At 40.3% G+C, this 23,786-nt stretch overlaps 1 protein-coding gene across 1 annotated transcript in view; it reads right to left on the minus strand.

Moving 5' to 3' along the window:
• The window catches only part of TBX19 (T-box transcription factor 19), a 584,718-nt gene that overhangs the window by 313,953 nt on the left and 246,979 nt on the right, over positions 1-23,786 (minus strand). Inside the window, exon 3 of the mRNA XM_044072087.1 lies at positions 18,855-18,989. Coding sequence (XP_043928022.1) covers positions 18,855-18,989 — 135 coding nt within the window. The remainder of the gene's footprint in view (positions 1-18,854; positions 18,990-23,786) is intronic.

Here is a 23,786-nt window from a genome sequence, read left to right on the forward strand (position 1 = left end):
TGCTCGTTTTACTCTAAACATGCCCATTTTACTTTAAACATGCCCGTTTTGCTTTAAACATGCTTGTTTTGCTTTAAACATGCTAGTTTTGCAATTCCAAGGTAATTCCAAACCCCTTATGTGCTTTTCTGGTAATTGTTTTATCAAGTATCTTAATTTTAAACATTTTGTTTAATTAATAAACCTTTTGTGTCTCTCTCTTGTTTAGTAATACAGTCTGTGCCTTGTAATGCTCTATTTTATCTTTTTTATAAAACAAACTGTTTGTGCAAGTTTTCATTACCTTTGGTTTGTTTCTGGTTATTTTTCATGCTCGTTTCTCTTAGTTTACCTTCACTGTTAACTCTGTACCTCATAGCTCTGGAAAGCAATCTCTGGAATCCTGGTTCTGACACCATGCCGCTCATTTAGTCAGGATGTAATAAATGAGTCTTTGTGGGTTCTGTTCAGGCAGCTTTATTATGTACAAACACATTAGGATTGAGGCTTAATAACTTTAACTTAGATAACTTATATACAAATGTACAGTTGTGTACACTTACCATAAGATGTTCAAGTGTATTCATTGCTGCAATCATCACATTTGGGTTATCCCTGCCAGGGTAGCCCTTGGCCAGCCCGAATACCAGAGGCTTAGTATTTCTACATTGGTTGCTGTCACTTGAAGACTGACGTCAGGTTGCCAGTAGTATAAAGTAAGGCAGCCGGTGCCATTACATCAGTTTTTCTTGCCCTAACCTGTCAGGAGCCCTCAAGTAGGAGGCAAGGTTCTGGTGGAAGAAAACCCCACCAGTGGAAAATAAATACCAAAACTTACCTTGTAAGTGATAACCAACAAGTTAGAATGGCAATAAAAAGGAGCAAGAGAAGAAAGGAGGATGGAGGGAGGGAAACTAGGACTGCAACAGTGAATACACTCAAACATCTACATTTATGGTAAGTGTACACAACTGTACTATGTTCTTCGTGTTTCACTGTTGCAGTCATCACATTTGGGTTAATTCCCAAAGCTTAGGAAAAGGGTGGAGGTAGTCAATGCAACTAGGGACTGGTTAGGATGCCCTACAAGACTGCAGAGGCAAACCCTGCCCTGGATTTGGAGAAGAGAGGCAGGTGGTAATGCTTGGTAAAAGTGTGAACAGATGCCCAGGTGGCAGCCTCCAAAATGTCCCTGGTGGGGACTCCTCTGAGGAAGGCTGCAGAGGTGGAGGCTGCTCTGGTGGAGTGTGTCCTGACCCCCTTGGAGGAGGCATTCCATGCAGTTTGTAGCAGAAATGGATGCACTGTGCTATCCATTTTGAAATGGTTTGTTTGGAGATGGCTTTGCCTTCTGCCCCTATAGCAAAGCTAACCAGCAATTGACCAGACTTTCTGAAGGATTTAGTCCTGTCAAGATAGAATCTGAGCTGCCTGTGCACATATACAGAGTGAAGAATCATTTCCACTTTGTTCTGGGGCTTGGGGAAAAAGGTGGTCAAATGAATGGATTGGTTGAGAGCCACACTGGAAACCACTTTTGGCATAAGGGATGGGTTACTTCTGAGGGATACCCTGTCTGCATGGAAAATGATGAAGGGTTCCACAGCCATGAGTGCTTGCAGCTCAGAGACTTTTCTGGCTGAAGTGATGGCCAAAAGGAATTCTGTTTTCCAGGAGAGAAATTTTAGCTCTGTAGAAGAAGCTGGTTTGAAAGGTGGCAGCGTGAGCTTCCAAAACAAAGTTAAGGTCCCAAGCTGGTGTTGGTGCTCTTCTGGGTGGCCTCAAATTGCTAGCCCCTCTTAGGAACTGTTTGATCAAAGGGTGTGAAAAAGGGGCTGCTCAGTGGAAAAATAAGTAGAAATAGCAGAGGCATGAATTTTTATAGGGGAGAAAGAGAGGCCACTGTGTAGTAGGTCAGCTAAGTAATCCAGGATGAGAGGGAGGGGGGAGGGATGTGCCATATTGGTGCAGAACCTTTTCCATTTGTCTGCATAAGGCTTTCTGGTGCTAGGACATCTGGCCTCCTGGATAACATCCAGAACCTGTTTACTGAGGTTGGAAGATTGGTTTGGGGGGAGAGAAGGGGCTTGAAAGCTATCAAGGCATACTGCACAGCCATCATCTCTTTTTGATTGATGTGCAGAGAGATTTGCTGTGGGCGCCATTGGCCCTGTATGCACCTGCCATCCAGGTGGGCACCCCAAGTGCATTCTGATGCATCTGTGGTGAGGGTCCAGGTGGCAGGGGGTGGGGAGAAAGGCATTCCCTTGTTGTGGGAGCATGCTGCTGCCCACCAAAGAATATATTTTCTTAGGCAAGGAATTATAGGTAGAAGAGTTTCCATGTCCTGAGAGTGCTGACACCAAAGGCTCTTTAGGTACCATTAAAGTTTCCTCATGTGCAGTCTGGCACATGGAATTAGTAGTATGCAAGATGCCATGAACCCCAGAGCTTGCAGGATCTTCCTTGCAGATAGCTGGGGCCCGGTGGCTAGTTGAGAGAAGTAGGCTGTCAGGAAAATGTGTTTCTCTGGAGTAAGGTATGCCATCTGGGATGGTGTGTGCAGACCTGCTCCCAGGAATATTATCCTTTGTGTGGGCACCTGTTTGGATTTCTTTTCATTGACTGTGTACCCTAGGGAGGTTAGTAGGGTCTTTACAAAGGCCAGGTGCTTGAGCAGTTTTTCCTGGCTGTCTGCCTGAATAAAGCAGTCATCTAAGTATGGGTAAATCTGAATATTTCTTTGTCTGCAAAAAGCAATGGCCGGAGCCAGACATTTTGAGAAAGCTCTAGCAGCAGTAGATAAGCCAAAGGGAAGGGCAGAGAACTGAATGTGTTGAGATCCTTCCCTGAAGCGGAGATATTTATTGCATGATTCCCTGATAACAATGTGGAGGTAGGCCTCTTTTAGATCTATGGTGGCTAGCCAAGCGTTTTTGGGCAGCATGGGTAGCAGCTGCTGAAGGGTGAGCATTTTGAATTTTGGGATCACCAGGAAGGTGTTTAGAATGTATAGATCAAAGATGGGGTGCCAGGTGCCCTCTTTTCTGGGCACCAGAAACAGTCTGGTGTAGAAACCTTGGCCTATCTGTTCTGCAGGAACGTGCTCTATAGCCCTCATAGAACAACAGGGAAAGGATTTGCTTTTGAGGCTATGCCCACTGATTTGGAGGTAGATCTGGGAACCTCTTTGGAGTTGGAAAGGTGTGGAAGGAAAATTTGTATCCCTGAGACACGATGTTCAGAACCCAGTGGTCCTTGGTAATAGTGGTCCAGGTGCTTGAGTGAAAGGAGAGTTTTCTTCTGAAGGGTAAGTGAAGGTGGGCAGAGGGAGGGAGTGGAGGTGGTGAGTCATTGTGAGTTCTTACCATAAGGGGGTGGCTTAGAACTTCCTGGTTTTGAAGTGGAGGTAGTCCACTGCTTAGATCTCTGCATTCCCTGGGTCTGCTGTCTGGGGTGGTCTACTTCCATGGGACCTTGGCTGGGCTGGTTTACTGGGAGCAGTAAAGGACCAGTGCTTGGAGGGACAATGCCTGCTGAACCTAGAGTTTGGACCTGCAAGAAATCCTTAACTGTTTTCATAGATTTTGCCTTTTCTTCCATCTTTTTTAAGACCTCTTCTGCCTTGGTGCCAAATAAGTTATCCTTGTGCAAGGGTGCATCCAACAATTTAGATTTGACATGCTCTGGCAGGGGCTGTTCCTTAAGCCATGCATGCCTTCTAATAACAGATCCAGTGACTGCTGCCCTGCAAGAAGCTTCTAAGGCATCAAAACCACAGTGCAAGTTGTGTTTCGTAACATGATTTTCAGAATACATTAAATCTTGTAAATCTTTAGATTCTGCCCAAGCAGGAAAGGAAGACATTTTTTGTTTAAGGAGTTCAAAGGTATGTTGCTGAAATTTCAGCATATGGAATTGACAGTTTAGTGCCCTGATAGCAAGAGTAGCTGAGGTGTATACTTTTTTACCTCATCTGTCCAGTGCTTGTGAATTCATGTCTGAGGGGGTGGGATTCTTAGCAGAGGTTGCTTTAATCCCTTTTCTCCCTTGACAAATAACCTCAGGGTCAGCTGTAGGATTTTTAAAAAGATATTTATGTGAGTCAGGGACTCTATAGTACCTGTCTGTTTTTCTGGGAGCAGGTGGAAGGGCATCAGAAGTCAAGCTGGAGTCAATGAAAAAAATCCTCCACAACATCCAGGACTGGGGGGATGGCTAAGGGTCTGTGCTGCAGAAGATCTAGGAATTCCCTGAGTCTCTTTTTAGACTGAGGGTAGTCTTGACTCTCCCTTTGGAAAAGCTCCATTAAGGTATGCAGAGTTTCCCCAAAGGAAAAATCCCCTGGGGGAGAGGCTGAAGGAATGGAATCCTTTGCATCCTCATAAGTGGAGAGAAGTTGCATGTCTTCATATTCAGATGCATCAGATTCATCTGACTCTTGTTCAGACAAAACTATAAGGGACAGATCTCTTTTCCTTTTGGAAGGGGTAGCTGGGCCTCCCCTGATTAGCATGATAAGGTCTTCCACCATTTTAAGCATTTGAGACTGAGGCAAGGTAACAGGCACCTGAGAGTGGGTTGTCGGTTTCTTGGGTGTAGTTCATACCCTTGGCCTAAGAAACTCGGTAGTTTTAGAAAGAATGGTAGTTGAGAAAGAAGACATCAGTTTGTGTCGAGATTCGGTAGTGCAAAGGACTTCCTCAGAAGCCAGTGCCTGCTCAGCAGCTCTGGACCCATCCGAGGGTGAGACGACCACAGGATCCTTAGCCGAAGAAGAGTTTTGCGGCATACCAGACTCTGAAAGGTTCTTGGTAGCGGCCTGCGAATCAACAGAAGCAGGCATCAGGGGCTGTGAATGCGCCTCAATGAGTACCGGAGAACTGACGATTAGCTTAACGGAAGCGTCATCAGTAGGTTTGGATCTGTGCGGTCTGTCTCTGTCTTTATCTTTATGTTTTTTCAGAAGATCTGCTGTTGGATGGCTTACCGAAGCCATATCTGAATTTGAGGACTGTAAGCGAGAAAATCTGGCTACAATAAGGGCCCGACGATGGATAGTTTTGGCGTTGAACAAAGCACAAAAGCGACAATGAGAGACGTCGTGGTCTGGGCCTAAACAAGTGATGCAGTAATAGTGGAAGTCTTGGTGTGGTATTTGTTTTTCACAGGCGAGACAATTATTAACTTTTTCTATCATCGGTTAGTGCAAGAAAAAAGGTTCCCCAATGGGGTACTTAGATTTAGAAGATTTCAGCTTCAATTCGGTAGACGATACTCTGATAGCGGCCGACTGGCACTCATGCGAACTGCTTCTGCTTCGGGCTCCATGGCAAGAAAGACTGATGTACCTGACGTCAGTCTTCAAGCAACAGCAACCGATGCAGAAATACTAAACCTCTGGTATTCGGGCAGGCTGAGGTCTACTCTGGCAGGGATAACCCAAATGTGATGACTGCAACAATGAAACACGAAAAACATCTAGCTACTACATTCACACATGCTCACTCTCTGTCAGCACTCTCAAAATGGCGCTGAAGCTAGCACGTGCTTGCTATTTATATGCACGTGCTGTCCTTGAAACTTTCCTTAAAGACACAGCACACACTCTTTTCTGCACTAGAGAACTGTAAATGGAAAACTACTCAGGATAAACTAATCTTTACATTAGTGGCTTTCATTCAGTTTGAAGCTTCAAACTGGATTTTTATAAGCCAAAATAAAGGCAGTGAATAGTATAGCAATAACCAATGATTGGGTGTGGTATATTGAAGATTTACCCATGGTTGGTGTGGTTTAATCATGAGGGTGAAGCACGAGTGATTAAATAAAGGCAACCATGAGAAAATCTTCAATATATCACACCCAGGAGCTTGGTTATTGCTACTATACAATGGCATTATTTAAGAAAAAAATTAAATTAAATAATGTCTTTGTATAATGGCGCCATGGTGTTCTTCTACTTTTCTTGATACCCTGGGGCTTTCTTGATTTACTGCACATGTGTAAGGGACTTACGTTCCCACACTTACACAGTACATCAGTGCTTTGGAAAGGAAGCAACGCAGAAAGGAAGATCATTATTTTTTTTTTTTGTTTGTTTGTTTGTTTTTTTTTTTTATAAAAATAAATAATGTTTGAAATCTGGACAGTTGAGAGAGACGGGGCAAAAATACAAGGATAATCAGGTATGTTTCTTTAGTTTTGCATAATGTACCTGATTTTCCTTGTATTTTCTTTGTCCCATCTGAACTGTCCAGATTTCAAAGTGTTTTTTTTCTTTAAAAACCCAAGAAAACTATAAAACTATAAAAAAGTATATATATTAAAAGAAGAAAGTCTGGGTGACCAGACTTTTTTTGCCTATATGCTTGATTTACAACAGGCACAGTGGTTGGGCTGATCAATCAGCACATCGGATGGCGCAGTGGTGCAGTAGTAGTGTTGTTGCCTCACAGCAAGAAGTTCTCCAGTTCAATTCTCACGTGGAGTGCCTTCTGTGCGGAGTCTGCATGTTCTCCCTACCATTGTGTGGGTTTCTTCCCACATTACAAAGACATGTATCTGGACTGTTTATCCCCTGCCCTCCTCTGAAAATTGGCGTCAGACTTTCCTGATTAATAAATAAATGTAAATTACCTGTTATTGTACATTAATTTTAATGTTGTATAAACAACTTATGGTATCGCAGTAACCATTCAAGCAAGAGACATATTGCCAGCATGATTTTCTTCATACAGCTGTGAGCTTTCATATGAGGCTATGAAGTTCTCTCTGTGTTACCTGAATGTTAACAAATTTAGAGAAATATGTAAATTACTACAATACAAATAAACACTATACAAATAATAATATTCAATATCTCTTTAGCTGCATTTGATAGAGGTCAAATATCAATATAATTGTATTTGCCATCATATATGCTTTAAGATAAAATATTCTTGTATGTAGCATGGTTTTGGAATTATCAATGCAAATATGAACAAGTACAATTTGATGCCTAGAGGCACAGTAGGTGGTACCTGTAGAAACACCTGGAGGTGCACTCAGCTGTAATGAGTTAAGTATGGAGACAGTGTAGGGACATGTAGGGATGTCCCCTTGAAAGAGCAAATTTAATAAACATATATACTATTTTCAATAAACATATATATTGTTTTCAGTTGAGAGGTTGGAAGGATCCCTGTACTAAAGGAAGAAGGTTGCAATATTAGTTGTAATGCACATTCCACTTTTAGGATAGGACTCTATTTGGACGTTTTGTTTCTAAAATCTTGGGAAAGAAGTCAAGAAGTCTTAACTGTCTATAGTATGATTTTTAACTATGCTAGCATTATTAACAAAGTTTCAATATGGAAGAAAAACATTCAGAAGTTCCATCCAGTCTCAACGAGGGTGGTACAAGACAGAGCCGGTGAGAATCTGAGGTGGCCCATCCAATTATGTAGGTTTGCCTTCAAGGTGGCAAAGGTGGTCCTTTGCTTGATAGAGATGGCGATACATTGGTATATGAATCATTCGTGCCAATATGATTTATTTATTTCTTGAGTAATATTTAGTTCCTTTAAACTGGTATTTGAGGAATGAAGTCATCAAGCTGTTTTAGTTAGGAACCTCTGAGGTGTCTCAAGCTGAGTTATACATGTGGAAAAGTACACGCAAAAAGTGGTGATCCACTCAATAATTGGTCTGATGAGATATGATCAAAGGGGGATTAGAATTTCTTCGGAATCTAGAGGAGTTACCTTTAAAATTACATGAGCCAAACAGAAGGCTTCCTAACTACTGTGGTGACATGATGGCCAAAAGGTAAGACATTATTAAAAAAAGAGCTTAAATCTCTTTTGACAGTATCTGACAGGAAGAGTTGCCACCTATGTGGTATAGGAAAAAGTTTTGTTTACCAAAATTAACTGTACTACAGTTTTTCATATTTAATTTGGGACCATTGTCCTTGCAACAGTTATTAACATAGTCTAACACATGTTGGAGCAATTATGAGTTATTAGATGACCAAACGACAGCTCCCAATTTCCAGTCACCTGTAAACTGAGATAACCATAGCCTATTAATATTGGCCTGAAGGTCTGAGATATAAGTATCAACTACTGAAGGGCCCAACACTGATACTTTTTTTCTTCCAGATGTGGCACCTGCAATTCTAATCACATGGGTCTGTCACAAAACCAGTTAGCTATCCACCATACAATGAAAGGATTGATATTCAGCTTACTTTAACATATGAAGCGTGGGGATTACACAAGGAAATCATCAAAAAGATAAACTTATTATGTACTTCTATGACATCAGGAAAGTGGATAATAAGGTTCTAATGCACTTATAATTTTTTTACTATCAAGCCTCTCACAGGCTAACAGTCATTTACCATAAAACTTCAGTTTGCCAGTTTTCAAAACTGTAAAACATTTCAATTTGCCAAACTCACACACGCACGTGTGTATACACACACACACACACACACACACACACACACACACACACACACACACACACACACACACACACACACACACACACACACACATATGAATACAGTGTGACATAGCTGATTCTTTAGGACGTTCCAAATATGATGATGATGGACATGCTTACAGTATGATGAGTCCCAAACAGCAAAACTATTAGCTTTATTTATGGTCACTGTCTGTAAAGCAGCACTGAGTGTGTTACAGCTTTCAAAGCTGTAAAGCTGTAAAAAATTGCATGCTCCTACACTTGCTTTCTTCTGTGTAACTGGTAATAAGTTGGGGCAGCTAAAGCTTCACGTGTAACAACAAATTATAATTGTGTTTTGCAGATCATAGCCTATATATTATGCATTCTCTAAACGGATGTCAACATTTACCCTGACAGCAACTCTTGTTGTGTCTTTCGGCTTTTCCCGGTTAGGGGTCACCACAGCGGAACTCCGGTCTGCTAATGATTGGAAGTAGAGTTGCCAGCTCTGACGCACAACCTTCAACGAAGGTACGCCCATTCACGCATGTCTCCACACAGAAGCCGCTCTAGCTGAGAATCGAACAGGACAACATCTTACTGTGAGGCGACAACGCTACCGCAGCACCACCACCGCAGTACCCTGACAGACAGCAACTCTGTTAAGCTGAATTTCTTGACATCCATTTTTTGGACACATAATAATTTGATTATGATCACAGACCCAATCATAACCCCCTATGTAACACAGTTCATTTCCTTATAGGTTCATAGGTTCATACTAGGCTATCTGCCCTAGGGCATTTATAAGCCTAGCCAGAGTGTGTTTGGCTTTCGCCACCCATTTTAAATTAATTTTGCTATGCCCTTTTTCGAGATTAGTATACTGTGCCTCTGTCTAACAGTGACACAGAAGTGATACCCGGGGTAAACCTACGATCTCCCATCCACTCATCAAGATTCCTCTTAAAGAGAGTCAATGAGGGACTCTGCCTAACCTGGACTGGGATTTTATTCCAGAGTGAAGGGAGCCTCAGGGTTATGAATCTGTCCCTCCAGCATGTCCTATTTATTTCAGTGCTGAGGTTCAAGTCTCTCGAGCGCATAGCTCGATGGGATTTGGATCTTCTGAGGTGCAGCATGTCCATTAATTCTGGGTTGGACATGGCTTTATATGTCTGGCACAGACTGCCTCTGAGCAGGCGGTATGCTACTGAGTAGAGCTGGAGTTTCTTTAACCGGGCAGCACATGGCAGCTGTTTGAGCCCTTTGTTCCTCTTGGTGAGGTACTTTTGGGGTCTTTCCAGTTGCTGCAGGTGTCTGGTAAGGTACATCCCAAAAGGGGTATTGTACTCAATTATGGGCCTGATTAGGGATGAGTAAAGAGGCACGGTGACCTCCCCTGATCTAGATGTGAATCCCTTCATGATTAGGTGGGCTATATAAAATGTTTTTCTAACCACTTTGGCCACGTAGTTATCAAATGAGAGATTGCTATCAACTTGGGTCCCCAGGTCCCTAATTACTTCTTCTGTACTTAATGGATTACCACCTATGTGGTAATTTGTGGGCACTTTGTTTTTGCCAAAGGGGATGACTATACACATTTTGGCATTTAGCTTGAGGCCATGGCTCTGGCACCAGTTGTCTATTTCTATGAGGCCCTTTTGGAGGATGCTTGTGTCGGCTGGAGAGTCGATTATGGCACCCAGTTTGCAGTCATCTGCGAACTTCGTCAGCCACAGTCCTTCCGTGTTGGCCTGTACCTCCGAGAAATATATACCGAACAAGAGAGGTCCCAGGACTGAGCCTTGTGGGATGCCACTTGTAACTCATTTGGAGTCTGACATGGCTCCAGCAATTCTAACCATGTGGGTTCTGTCATTGAAACAGTTTGCAACCCATCTAGTGACACAGGGGTTTATATTTAAGCTGGTGAGCTTATCTATAATGCCCGAGTGGGGTATTGTATCGAAGGCTCTTGTGAGGTCCAGATAGGCTGTGTGGACCACCTTCCCCTCGTCAATGGCCTTGGTGACTGTTTCAAAGAAATCGATCAGGTTTAAGAGGCAGGATCTGTCCTTAACAAAGCTGAACTAGGTAGGATCCAGTGTCTGTAGGTCCCCAATATTTTTATTTATGAGGTCCATGATGATCCTTTCCATAGCTTTGCAGACCAAGTTAGTCAGGCTTATGGGGCGATAGTTTCCAGGATCCGTTGAGGCACCACCTTTGTGGAGAGGGACCACTGTTGCTGTACGCCACTCTTTGGGTACATATCCTGTAGTAAGGCTGAAATTGAACATGAGTTTTATGTTTGGGTTTACCTCTTCTTGGAGCTCATGTAAGACGCAGCCCGGGACACCGTCTGGTCCCATTGATGCTGTGTTTTTTGCTTTGGAGAGGGAGGCTCTTACCTGAGCATCTGAGATGTCAGGGGGGCAGCACTCTGCTGGGATTGATATTTGCCCTTTTGGTGGGGAGTGGGGGAGGAGTTTGCACTGAACCTGTCAGCTAGGATGTTGGCAATGTCTGTGGGTTTGGTGTATTTTTTGTCATTTTGGACTAATTCTGAACATATCTGGCAATTCCTACCCAGGTTCCTAACATAACTAAAGAAAGCCTTGTGATTATCCTTAGTGTCCTGTGTAATTTTTCTCTCGAAGCTGGCCTTAGACGATTTTATGAGTGCCCGTAGTTTTTTGCTAATACTGATCAGAGATGCCTTCCCTTTTTGGGATTTTGCTCTATCATGTAGTAGCTTCCTCCTTCTATTGTATAGTTTGTTTAGGGTTGGGGTCCACCAGACAGGACGTCTGCCTTTGGAGGATTGGGTCTTGGTTTTATTTGGGATTGCATGATCCATGCATTCCTGAAGGTGTTCATAGAATGCGTTTTATAAAGGATTCTGCGGTCTGGGCCGTATTTTCCACAGGCCCAGGGGCTTTGAAGGATTCCACCTCGGTTTTTAGGAGTGTGAAATTTGCTTTAGAGAAGTTTTTCACTGTGGTTTTCTGGGCAGGGGGTGGGGTCGGGATGTGAATATCCAGTGAGATTAGTTTATGGTCTGATCTTACCAGTGAGGGATACACTTCTGGTCTGGAGAATAGAGTCCCCATGTTGGTGATGATCAGGTCCAGTATGTTTTCCCCTCTTGTGGGAGTGGTAACAAGTTGTTCCATACCATTCCAGTTTATAAATTCTAGGAACCTTTGGGCTACGGTGTTGGAGCTAGAGTAATGCTCCCAGTCTATGTTTGGGTAGTTGAAGTCGCCCAATATAATGGTGTTTGGAGAGACCTTCATATTTTCCAGTGTTCTCAGGAAGGCCGAGTGGGGTTCTTGGGTTTGGGAGGGTGGTCTGTAGAAGGCTATAAACTGGAAGGCAGTTTTACCCACTGTTAGTTGCACATGGATAATCTCTGATGCTTCGTGCTGTGCCACCAACCTGGAGGTGTGGGTATCTTTGACGAATATTGATACTCCCCCTCCTTTTGTGGTTCGGTCCAAGTTTTGGGGCCGAAAAGCATGGTATGAGGTATAACCTGGTAGTGCTGGGGTGCTCTCAGGAGCCTTGAACCAGGTTTCTTTTACTGCACAGATATCGATGTTCTCCATGCTAAGGAGAGTTTTGAGTGCGTGCATCTTGAGGTTTAGACTTCTGGCATTGAGTAGCATTACTGTTAGTTTCTTATCTCTTGTGACACCTATGGAGGTGGCACACACCAAAATTCCTGAAGTCCACAGAATATCTCACAAAATTATCAGCCCGACAAGGCTCAAAAAAAATCCGGGAACCACGGAAATACTGCAGTTGATTTCTTTTATTATAAAAACATGCACCAAAGATGACGCTGATAGTTGAGCGCTTTCATCTAGTAACTCTAGATTTCATCAGAACATCAGACATAATGTGTCATAGGCTTTAAATACCTTACTTAACCGCCTTTTTTCAAAAACAATTAATCAATTGCATAAAGTTAACCCTTAATATAACATTTGCATTAAAAAACAACACCTCTAACTTGAATAGCTATCTAATCTATCTGCACACTCACACAGAACTGCAATATTGTAAGATCACAATTTAAAATACATCAATTATCACAACTAATTAATATAAATGCTGTATATATATCTACTAATATTTTTAGACTACAAATATTGTTCAAAAAAATACAGAAAATGCATTCATATGCACTATTAAAAACTTATACAATAAAGCTTAACAATACAGTAAGCCTAAATTTATAATTACTAACTTTATATACATAATAAAACCCTATACTATTTTGCAATCTAACATTACTTGTTTGCCTCTGAATGTTAAGATAGTTGTGTTTATACCCTCAGTAAGGGTTTAGTAGGGATTACTTCATTGAGGCCAGGTGGTGTGGCAGCCTCCAACCGCAGCTGCCATTTGATTTCTTTTTCCCCCACAATAGCCTTTATGTTACCACCTCTGGGATTTGTAGTGACCACCTCCAATATACCAAATTTGAAGCCCTTGCATGTCTCGCTATTTAATATATGCCGCGACAATGCATTATTCGTATCGTTTCTCTTAATACAATAGATATGATCGTAAATTCTATTCTTAAGAAAACGATCCGTCATTCCTACATAATAACTTTGGCATGTGTCACAAATCGCTAAATAAACCACATGTTTTGTTAAACAATTACCATATTTGAAATACACGTTGGTCCTATTTCTATCTTTCAACACTATATTATTGCCTTCATATATATATATTTACAATAACTACAGCATCCGCACTTTGTATTACCCCTTCTAAAAGTCTTTGTATCTTGCATAGAGCTCTGTCTTATTTCAATAAGCCTTTTGAGGCTATTAACTGTCTTGTATACAAAATTAGGTATAGGGGGGATTTTTTCCTTAATCGCTAAGTCACTTGTCAAAATGTGCCAGTGTCTTGTAATAATTTGCTTCACCTCATGTGTATGATGACCATACTTCACTATACAGGCTCTCTTATAATGATTCCCCTCAGTGTTATCATATCTGTTATTTGTTTGTATACCTATACCTAATAATGGAGGATATTTTTTACCCCATTCCTGGGTTACATAACTAGTTAAGTCATCCAACATCTTCTCAGGATATCCCTTCTCTCTAAACATATCCACCATAAATCTTACCTCTTTTAACATATTGTCCCTAGCTGATGTCATTCTCGCTGCCCTTATTAACTGCCCTTTCACTATATTATACTTGACCTTATATGAGTGGGCACTGGTGTAATGCAAGTAACCATTACTATAGGTCTCTTTTCGATGTATCATAGACTGAAATGCCTTTCCATCATTATAAACATATACATCTAGGTAATTTATCCCTTTTCTATCAAATTGATAAGTAAATTTAAGATAATTAGTAGTACCATTGATGTATTTGATGAAATCTTCTAATTCTTGAATGTTACCTGTCCATAGGAAAAACATATCGTCAAGGTATCTTACATAAGTTTTAATTTTGTGCTTCCAAGTAGTATTTAAGATGTAAGTTGTTTCCCAGTCTAGGAGAACCATGTTGGCATACATGGGGGCACAAGCTGCCCCCATCGCCACACCTGAAGTTTGTTTGTAGTATTCTCCTTCGAAAAAATATAATTGTGATCAAGTACTATTTCCATAAAAGAAGTGAGTAGGGCAATCTCATCCTGCTGTAACCCACTGAACTTGGTAAGACTCTGTATAAAACTATCTATTCCTTCGTTCTTGGGAATACAAGAGAACAGGTCTTTGACATCTACAGTGACAAATATGATATCAGGAGACCACAATTCCTGTGTGAATATTCCCAGGAATTCCCAAGAATCCTTCATTATATGCGGTATACACTTGTACATGTGTTTCAACCTATTGTCCACTACTTTGCCGTATGGGAATGTCTTGCTCGCACTGCCTGATATTATAGGTCTAAAGGGTGGTTCAATAAGATCTTTGTGTACCTTTGGGATCCCTCTTATTGTTGCCAAGATGGGATATTCAACCTTCAGAAATTTATAAAGTTCATCATCCACCCTATTATCTAATAAAAATTCCTCCAAATAGGAGTCTATTCTATTATGGGCAATATTAACTTGGTTTAATGAAGACACTTCATATTGAGTTGAGTTGTTTAATATTTCAAACATCTTGTTGCTGTACTTTTCCTGGTCATACAAAACTATTCCTCCCCCCTTATCTGCCACCATAATCCTGACATTTTCCGAACAGATGGAATCAATCAATGAATATATTTTGTTGACCGTGTTATAATCCTTTTTCTGATATTTGCATTTCTTATATAACTTATAAATGTCTTCCTGAATCACTTTTTCAAAAGTTTCTAATGTTTTCACCATAGGTGGTGTAAAGGAACTCTTTTTTCTTAAGTCAGTACTGTTAAGTACTTGATGTGACTTGTTGTGAAAAAATATCCCTAGATTTAATTTTCTAAGGAATAACTTTACTTCAACCAAGACATCTATCAAGTCTAAAGATTTATCAGGTATGAACTTCATACCCTTCGAAAATATTTCTGCCAGGTCAGCTTGTACTTCATAAGTAGTATAGTTATAAATTTTAACATTGCCCTCATTAAGTACAGTTGGGGGACCTAGTCCATTGTCCATGTTGTCCTTATATGTATTGTCAATTGAGCCTGTATTGTTATGAACAATGCCAATTATTGGCATCTGAGTTATCTGTGCTTGTTCCACCTGGGAAAACCTTTCCCCTTTCGGTGTACTGTGTACCACTTGTTTTGCTCTTCCTCCTCTAAAAAAAACCCTTCATTATGGTATTGTTGGACGTCGTCCTGAGATATATCCCTGGTGTCTCCCTTATATTTTTCCCTCTGGCTCACCCTATCCTTGCTGTTCCACCTGTATGCTATCCCTTGTTCATATTGCTGCATATCACGCTCTAACTTTTTACATTTTTTGGCAAACATACTCTTGCTAGCATTTTCTGCATAATCATACTGTTTATAAAATAACTTTTCCCATTGTGGAAATAATTTATCATCTCGTATTGCACTATCCATGCTTTCCACTTCAGTAATTAAAACAGTTAACTTTAAATCATTATTATCTACAATAAACTGCATAAACTGTTCCCCAAAATCGTTGAACATGTCATTACATTTTTTTATATTAGAGGCATTCATCTCTATACCCATAGGTTTTTTAAAAAAACGAAGTCCCATTGGGACTATATGACAGTTCAAACATCGCCGTAAATACATATTCTCAACCTGCAATGCTTTTATTTTTGTCAGCTTGTTGCCAAAGCCAAATATCATGTGTTTTAAAGAATTATAATTATCATTAAACACCTGTCCCTTGTTGTTAGCTTTATTCCTTATTTCAAAGTCAAATGGCATTTGTAACAGCTTTTCTACATTGTAGTGAGATATATTGTCATTAGAGCCCTTCACGGGCCTGTGGTAAACAGTACCTGTAGTTTTCGGATTAGTGTTAGCGCTAGGTTTTGATTTGGCGCCATATGTCCTTTCCGGTGGTTGCCTTTTGGGTTTAGCCCCTGAAATTAAATAAATCTCCTCCTCGTTGTTACGGGAAGGTGGTATAAAGTTGAACGATGCTGGGTTATTGTTTTCATAAGTAAGCGTATCTTTCCTCGGCGTACAGCTGAGTAAAAATGGTGACGAGCTTCTCCTTTGCCCATTCGGAATATCATCCTCACTCACTTGGCCAATAGAGGAACGAGACAACGCTGGTACGTCTATGGAAGTAGGCGGGTTTTGTGTTCTTGAAGAACCCGGTTTGGGAGTAAATAGTTCTATAAGACGAGATAATTCTCCCTTAATGATGGCCATCTTGGAATGCAGTTTGTCCACTTCCTCCCGGGTGATGGGAGTTCCTAGACCCGATACATCCTGCAGTGAATCCATTTGTCGACTAAGCACACACCAAAATTCCTGAAGTCCACAGAATACCTCACAAAATTATCAGCCCGACAAGGCTCAAAAAAAATCCGGGAACCACGGAAATACTGCAGTTGATTTCTTTTATTATAAAAACATGCACCAAAGATGACGCTGATAGTTGAGCGCTATCATCTAGTAACTCTAGATTTCATCAGAACATCAGACATAATGTGTCATAGGCTTTAAATACCTTGCTTAACCGCCTTTTTTCAAAAACAATTAATCAATTGCATAAAGTTAACCCTTAATATAACATTTGCATTAAAAAACAACATCTCTAACTTGAATAGCTATCTAATCTATCTGCACACTCACACAGAACTACAAATATCCACACAGAGGCAAACAAGTAATGTTAGATTGCAAAATAGTATAGGGTTTTATTATGTATATAAAGTTAGTAATTATAAATTTAGGCTTACTGTATTGTTAAGCTTTATTGTATAAGTTTTTAATAGTGCATATGAATGCATTTTCTGTATTTTTTGAACAATATTTGTAGTCTAAAAATATTAGTAGATATATATACAGCATTTATATTAATTAGTTGTGATAATTGATGTATTTTAAATTGTGATCTTACAATATTGCAGTTCTGTGTGAGTGTGCAGATAGATTAGATAGCTATTCAAGTTAGAGATGTTGTTTTTTAATGCAAATGTTATATTAAGGGTTAACTTTATGCAATTGATTAATTGTTTTTGAAAAAAGGCGGTTAAGTAAGGTATTTAAAGCCTATGACACATTGTGTCTGATGTTCTGATGAAATCTAGAGTTACTAGATGAAAGCGCTCAACTATCAACGTCATCTTTGGTGCATGTTTTTATAATAAAAGAAATCAACTGCAGTATTTCCGTGGTTCCCGGATTTTTTTTGAGCCTTGTCGGGCTGATAATTTTGTGAGGTAACCTATGGAGGTGGGTTTGTCTTTTGAGCCTTGCCTAAAAAAGGCAATATGGGGGTAGCAAGAGCCTTTGCCAATATCCGAAAGCCCAGGGGTGACAGATGCAAGCCGTCCCTAGTGAAGCATCGTGGCTTGTCGAGCATGTCATCCCAGGCTGACAGGCATTGGATCCCCTTTGAATGATACCAATACTTAAGCCAATAGTTGAAATTGATCATCTTGTCTTCATATTGTGGCATCATTCTTGGTGAGGGTAAGATGCTACTCAAGGTCAGGGTCATACCGGCCTGGGCTACATGCTCAGAGAGCTCCTCTATGTCTCTTTTCATGTAGTCCAGGGAGGTATGTCACAGGTCATTCACACCAGCATGGCCAATGACTGAGTCATATTTGTACTTGCCTTGGAGTGACCTGAGTGCTTGTGTTATGTGGGGGATCCTAGCGCCCGACAGGCAGCTCACCGTGACCTTCTCCTTGTTCAGCCTGGTGAGCGGGATGTCAGTGTGCCTGACGATAGAGTCACCTATTACAAGTGTATCAGGTGTGTTGTTTAGCCTTAAGGGCTGTGACTGTTCGGCACACTGGCTTTGTGAGCTATGTGTTGCACGTGTTTTGTTTTGGGGTAACGGTTGCTTGGGTGCCTGCTTTGGAGGTCTCTGCTGCTTAGGCAGATATTTATTAGAGCCTCTGAGTATGTTTTTGTGTGTTTATGTGTTTGGTTCTAAACTCTTTATCCGTATGTCCCACATATTAGCTTTTTCAGAAATGTCCCACATACTATTTTTTTTTTCAGAATGAACAGTGCTTGGATTTTTGACTCTTGCCTGGATCATAGCTAAAATGGTTCACTGGGACAGTCCACCCACCCAGTTTATGAGAGAAACAAATACACAAATAAATAACACTGACTCGTGTCATAGCCATATGTAGAAAGTACCCTAATAAAATCATCCTCTGATACAGTCCCCTACTTTAGAAATTACTAATTTGCGCCTCAGCCTTAATTTATACTGCAAGACTGAAATAAACAGTGGCTAAGGTTTGTTATTAGGAAACTGTGTCACAGTAAGCCTGCTGCCTCCCTGCCTTTATTACTTCTATATAGTTTTAAGTAGTGATATATAACAAATGCATGAATGAACATAAGTTATATGTATTTTACTTGTAATTTCAGGTATACTTAAGTTCTCTAATATTTTTATCAGTTGTGTCATCTGTAATGTTCTTCTTACTGTACTCAACACTACCCACCCAATCAACATACTAAGTCTCTCTGTTATCGTACTGTGTGTAACCCAATGAACATACTAAATATGTCTGCTATTCTACTGCATAACGAAATGTAGGTAAAGCATTATGCTTTGTAACTACTGTTATAAGACTGCACTTTCCAGTTGGTTCGGGTTGTGGCTGAAAATAGTCTTTGGACCAGTTCAATTACTTGGTTCAGAAATGTAAATAAATAAATAATTTTTGCAATCAAAAATTGATATCACAACATTAAGCAAAACATCTGTTAGTATGCAGGACTAGACAATGTGTGTGATTGTGTACTGACCTCCTCATTTTGATATGCAGTCACAGCGATGAACTGAGTTTCAGGAAATGAACAATTCATGACCATTCTGTGAGGTCCACCAACACGGACAATGTGAATCTGTGGTTCATACTTATGTAGTGAATTTAACATTATCTGGAAAAAAAACAAGTAATTCAATGAGAATAGAAGTGAATGCACATTAAAGTAAGGTAAGCAAGATGCAGTCTAAATAACATTTTAAAACACCTGTCTAATGAGTAGAGTGCTTAGAGAAAAGCCATGGAAATGCTACAAAAACAGTGACCAGAAGCCAGAAGAGAACTCTTGGGACTGGACCTGTAAGGAAGAGGCCTTACCACTGATGCACTTCTCCTTTCCGTACATTCATGCATAAGTAAAATACAGGAAACTAAGTGTCTTCCCAGTGACATCACAGCTGTTTGTGCTGTATCCTTAAAAGAAGATATGATGTCATGCAGCACTTGTGTTCTTTGTAGCACTTCACAGAAGGGCATCCTCACAGACATTTATTTTGCTTCTTGTGTTAATTACATTATATATACAGTGTTACATTTTGGCTACCTCCCAGCCTGACCATCAAGCTCTGTATATGACCAGTCAGACCTTTCATTTCTCCCCCTCCTGTCTGGACAGAGTCCCTTAACTCTGTCTTGGGGACAAGATTCTGATCTTTTTGGTGAGAATTTACAGAGCCCACATCTTAGGGCTGTCAGTGAAGAAAGCAGTCAGCTGATAATAAGCACCTGAGTCAGTAATGTGCGTATGTGTCTAAAGTCATTCTCAGTTGGCTAGTAAGAATGGTATAGTGTCCTGCTATGCAGACCTTAACATAGTTATGTGCTTCTGTCCACTTCCACTGTTTGTTTGGAGTACAGGCACTTCCTCACTGGATTTTGGTTTCAGTACTTCCTTAGTGTGCACTTGTATTTTCAGGCCTTCCCCAGATGGTGCTGCTATGAGAGGACCAAATCAAATTCTCCTCTCACTCCCCTTCCCCAGGTAGGCAAGCCAACATTAGCTGGTCATTACCACACTTCCCTGGCTTACACATTCTGTGCCCAAATCACTAGGTGAACCCAGGTTCACGTAGGAACAGTCACGACTTTATCAAACTGTACCACAGACCCAACGATTTTATTATATTTTAAATCGTAAGATGCATTTTATAAGCATAGAGAGTCACTCTACATCCCAAAGACATGCACTAGGTGGATTGGACACTCTAAATTGGCACTAGGTGTGTGTGTGCGTGTGTGTGCCTTCTGTGGAAGGTTGGGCACCGGGCTGGCAACTCGACACCATAAAACTCCACTGCCAATCATGAGCGGATAGATGATCTGCTGTGGTGACCCCTAACCGGGAAAAGCCGAAAGAAGAAGATTAGGAAATGACACATTCCCAGTAAAGGAGAGAAGAAAATTTTATCACAAGAAGGTAAGAAATGTCTAGGAAGAAGGCTTTAATAATGTAGCTGGCTGATGACATGGTACATATTGTCACAAACACCAGTTCTATGCTAAGCCAGGAGGAAGGCCTCTGAGATCGCATAATCCTTCTCCAAAAGTATACCTCTGTTTCTGCTTGCCTTTTGTTAAAGCACAGATACACTAATATTTTCTAAGTTAACATGAGAGTGTTTTACCATAGCATTATTTATTTGTTTATTTATTCTATTTTGTTAACAGAGCATTATTAACTCAGTCCAAGACCATTTTCTAGGTGAAGACTCGAGGAGAACCAGAATGCCAGTATATATATAATAAGTAATAAGAAATAATCCTTACACCATTTACTATACTGTGCGTAGGATCAATACATCTACACATAGTATAAACTACAACACAGCAAGCAGACAATAAGTGCAGTGTTTCCAACAGACCATCTGTATGTGATCACCTCAAAAGGTAAATCTGCAATGGGTGGCTCGCATTCTGAAAAAATGAAATTATAAATTATAATACAAAGAGAACAGAAAGTAAATACAGCTAATAAAGAAACAGTAGGAGTACTCTGAACCAAAGAATAGCATAAAATGCTGCAAATTTATTTATTTATTAATTATTTTTTGACATTCGTTTGCCGGGAAAGTCCATTGGGTCAGAAACCCATTTTCAGTGGAGGCCCGGGGAGAAAAGCTAAAACAAAGTATTATAAAGTATAAAAATTTAACATAAGTACAAATGAAGCTACATGTATAAAAGCAGAGATATGCAATTCAGGACAGTACAGAGTTTACATTATTAAATATTTAGGATCATAATACACAGGCAAAGAAAGTTACATGTGTAAAATCAGAGATATACAACAGTACATTTATAGTGTGTGTGTGTGTGTGTGTGTGTGTGTGTGTGTGTGTGTGTGTGTGTGAGTGACAAAAATTTGAATAACTGTATACAAGACAGAGGTCAGGGATCCTGCTATGAGACATTTCACAAACAAGAATTAATTAAGAAACAGTTTTAAGGTGGCCTGTTTGCTTTGCAGAGGCGGGAGGGATTATTTAGGTAATGTGATTTAAAGGTTTTTATACAGTCCGTTTGAGTTATGTGGGTGGGTAAGGAATTCCAAAGTTTAGCAATGTTATGGCAGTATAGACAGTGTCCAGCTCTTTTGTTGGGTTTTGTTATGGTTAAGAGCTGTTTGCCTGAGGATCTTAGTGTTCGTGTAGGAGTATAAGTTTGTAGGATGGAACTGAGTGCTGGGCAGGCATTGGGTTTAAAAATTAGTTTGCGGGCTAAAGTTAGTTGGGTATAACAGAGATGGTGGGAAAACTCGAGCCAGTTCAGTTCTGAAATAGCTTGGCAATGCTGTGAGCGGTTAGGCTTTCCTGAGGCAAATTTAGCAATTTTATAACAGCAGGATTGTTGTTTGTTACTAAGGGTTGAGCGAAGGTTAGTAAAGATGGCACTACCATGTAGAAGGGAAGGGATGAGTAAGGTACTGGCAAGTTTTGTTTTGGTGTGGTTGTCTAGGAGGAGTTTGTGACGATAACGTTTGCCTGATTTAAAGTGTGTTTTCTTTATTGCATTGAGAATATGTGGCTCAAAAGTAAGTTTGTCATCTATTATCATGCCTAGCAATTTTGCTGTTTTCATTATTTTAATTTCTGTGCTAGCCTTAGAAAAGATTTTGAAATCTATGTCTGGTGGTTTTGTAGAGAATAGTAAACGTTTAGTTTTTTGGTGTTTAAACAGCAGTTGTGCATTATTAAGCCAAGATTCGATTGATGTGAAAGCATTTTGTGTAACTGTAAAGAGGTCCGAGAAATTAATGGAGATAGATATTATTGTGGAATCGCCAGCATATTGGATGAGATTACCTAGTGGGGAAGCTCTGTGAAGATCGTTGATGAAGGGATTAAAGAGTAGTGGCACTAAAATGGATCCTTGTGGGACTCCTATGTTGTTTGCTTGATAATCAGATTGCACTTTATGCCATCTTACTGATTGCTCCATGTTGTTCAGGTAAGAGGTAAACCAGTTTACAGATTTGCGGGAGCATCCTTGTTTTGATAATTGGTTTAGTAGTTTAGTATGTGATGCTATGTCAAAAGCCTTAGATTGATCCAGTAAGACTACTGAAATAGGGTGACCAGCATCCAAGGCTTTGTTGACAGTATCAGTGAATGACAGCAGAGCTGTGATAGTGCTATGCTCTGGGCAGAACCCATGTTGGGTGGAGGCAAGAAAAGCATTATCACAGAGGTGTTTAAGTAATTGTGTATGAACACATTTTTCTAAGACTTTTGATAATGGAGAAAGTATAGAGATAGGGCAATAATTAGAGAGATCATGGGACTGTCCCCCTTTGTGTAATGGTGTAATAAGAGATTTTTTCCACACTTGGGGGATATAGCATTCTGAGACAGAGCAATTTATAAGAATGCTAATTGCATATGTAATTGCATTTGCTGCTAGTTGTAGATATTCCGGGGGAAGATTATCTGCGGAAAGAAAGCAGGGTTTGAGTTTGTTTAGGAGTTTGAGTATAAGAGAGGTAGGTACAGGCTGAATAGTAAATGAGGGAGCTAAGGGACTTTTTGTAGAGTTGTCTGAGGAAGGGGGTCTGTTGTTATCAAGTAAGGAATTAATGGTACATTGGGATTGTGAGTTTATGTTCGTTGATTTGTGTTTGATTAGCTTTTGAATGGTAGTAATGAAATGGGTGATGAAGTCATGGGAAATGTGTTGTGGAGTCTTTTCAGGTGCAGGGGATGGGTTTTGTAAGGTGCCAGGATTAAGTAGAGTAGAGACAGACTTCAAGAACATTTTTGGATTGCTCCAAATTAATCAACTGTATAAGAGAATTTGTATGTCACGTAGGGTGAAAGCATCAGTACAACATACAGGTGGGTTATTATACAGGTGCAGAGGCAGCAGTTAACCAGCTGCAGATGGGCAGCTTGCTCTGCTCTAAAGAAGGAGCTCATCTCTATCCCCTTCCATCTCACTTGAAACTTGACACTAGAGGCACTCTTCATAAACATCATTCTCAGAGAGAACAGTTTCCTGGATGCACTGGATAAACTGATTTCACTTTCTTTTTGCAGAAAAACATACCTGCTAGGTTCAGGTGGAGTTTTATTTATTTATTTTTTTATTTCTGCTCATTAACCCGGGTGGTGGGCTGCTGCAAAGACCACTTTCAGTTAAAGGCATACAAAGTAACAGGTTTTAAGACAGTGACGATACAGTATAAATACATCATGAAGAGAACAATAAACAGAATGCAGTATGCAGAAAAGACTATGTGCAGTAAATAAATAAATGGAAACAATTTACAGAATATACAAAATACAGTGAGTTCACATTAAAGTTATACATTACAATGAGTTTATATGTGTGTAACACATAAAGAATAGTAATCTGCAATAAGCTTATGGGGGGGTGGGGTGCAGTGAGCGGTGATGACTCATCCAGCAGCAGTGCG

The sequence above is a fragment of the Protopterus annectens genome, chromosome 5.part0, assembly GCF_019279795.1.
Source record: "Protopterus annectens isolate FY-2018-M chromosome 5.part0, PAN1.0, whole genome shotgun sequence".
Classification (NCBI taxonomy): Eukaryota; Metazoa; Chordata; order Ceratodontiformes; family Protopteridae; genus Protopterus; species Protopterus annectens.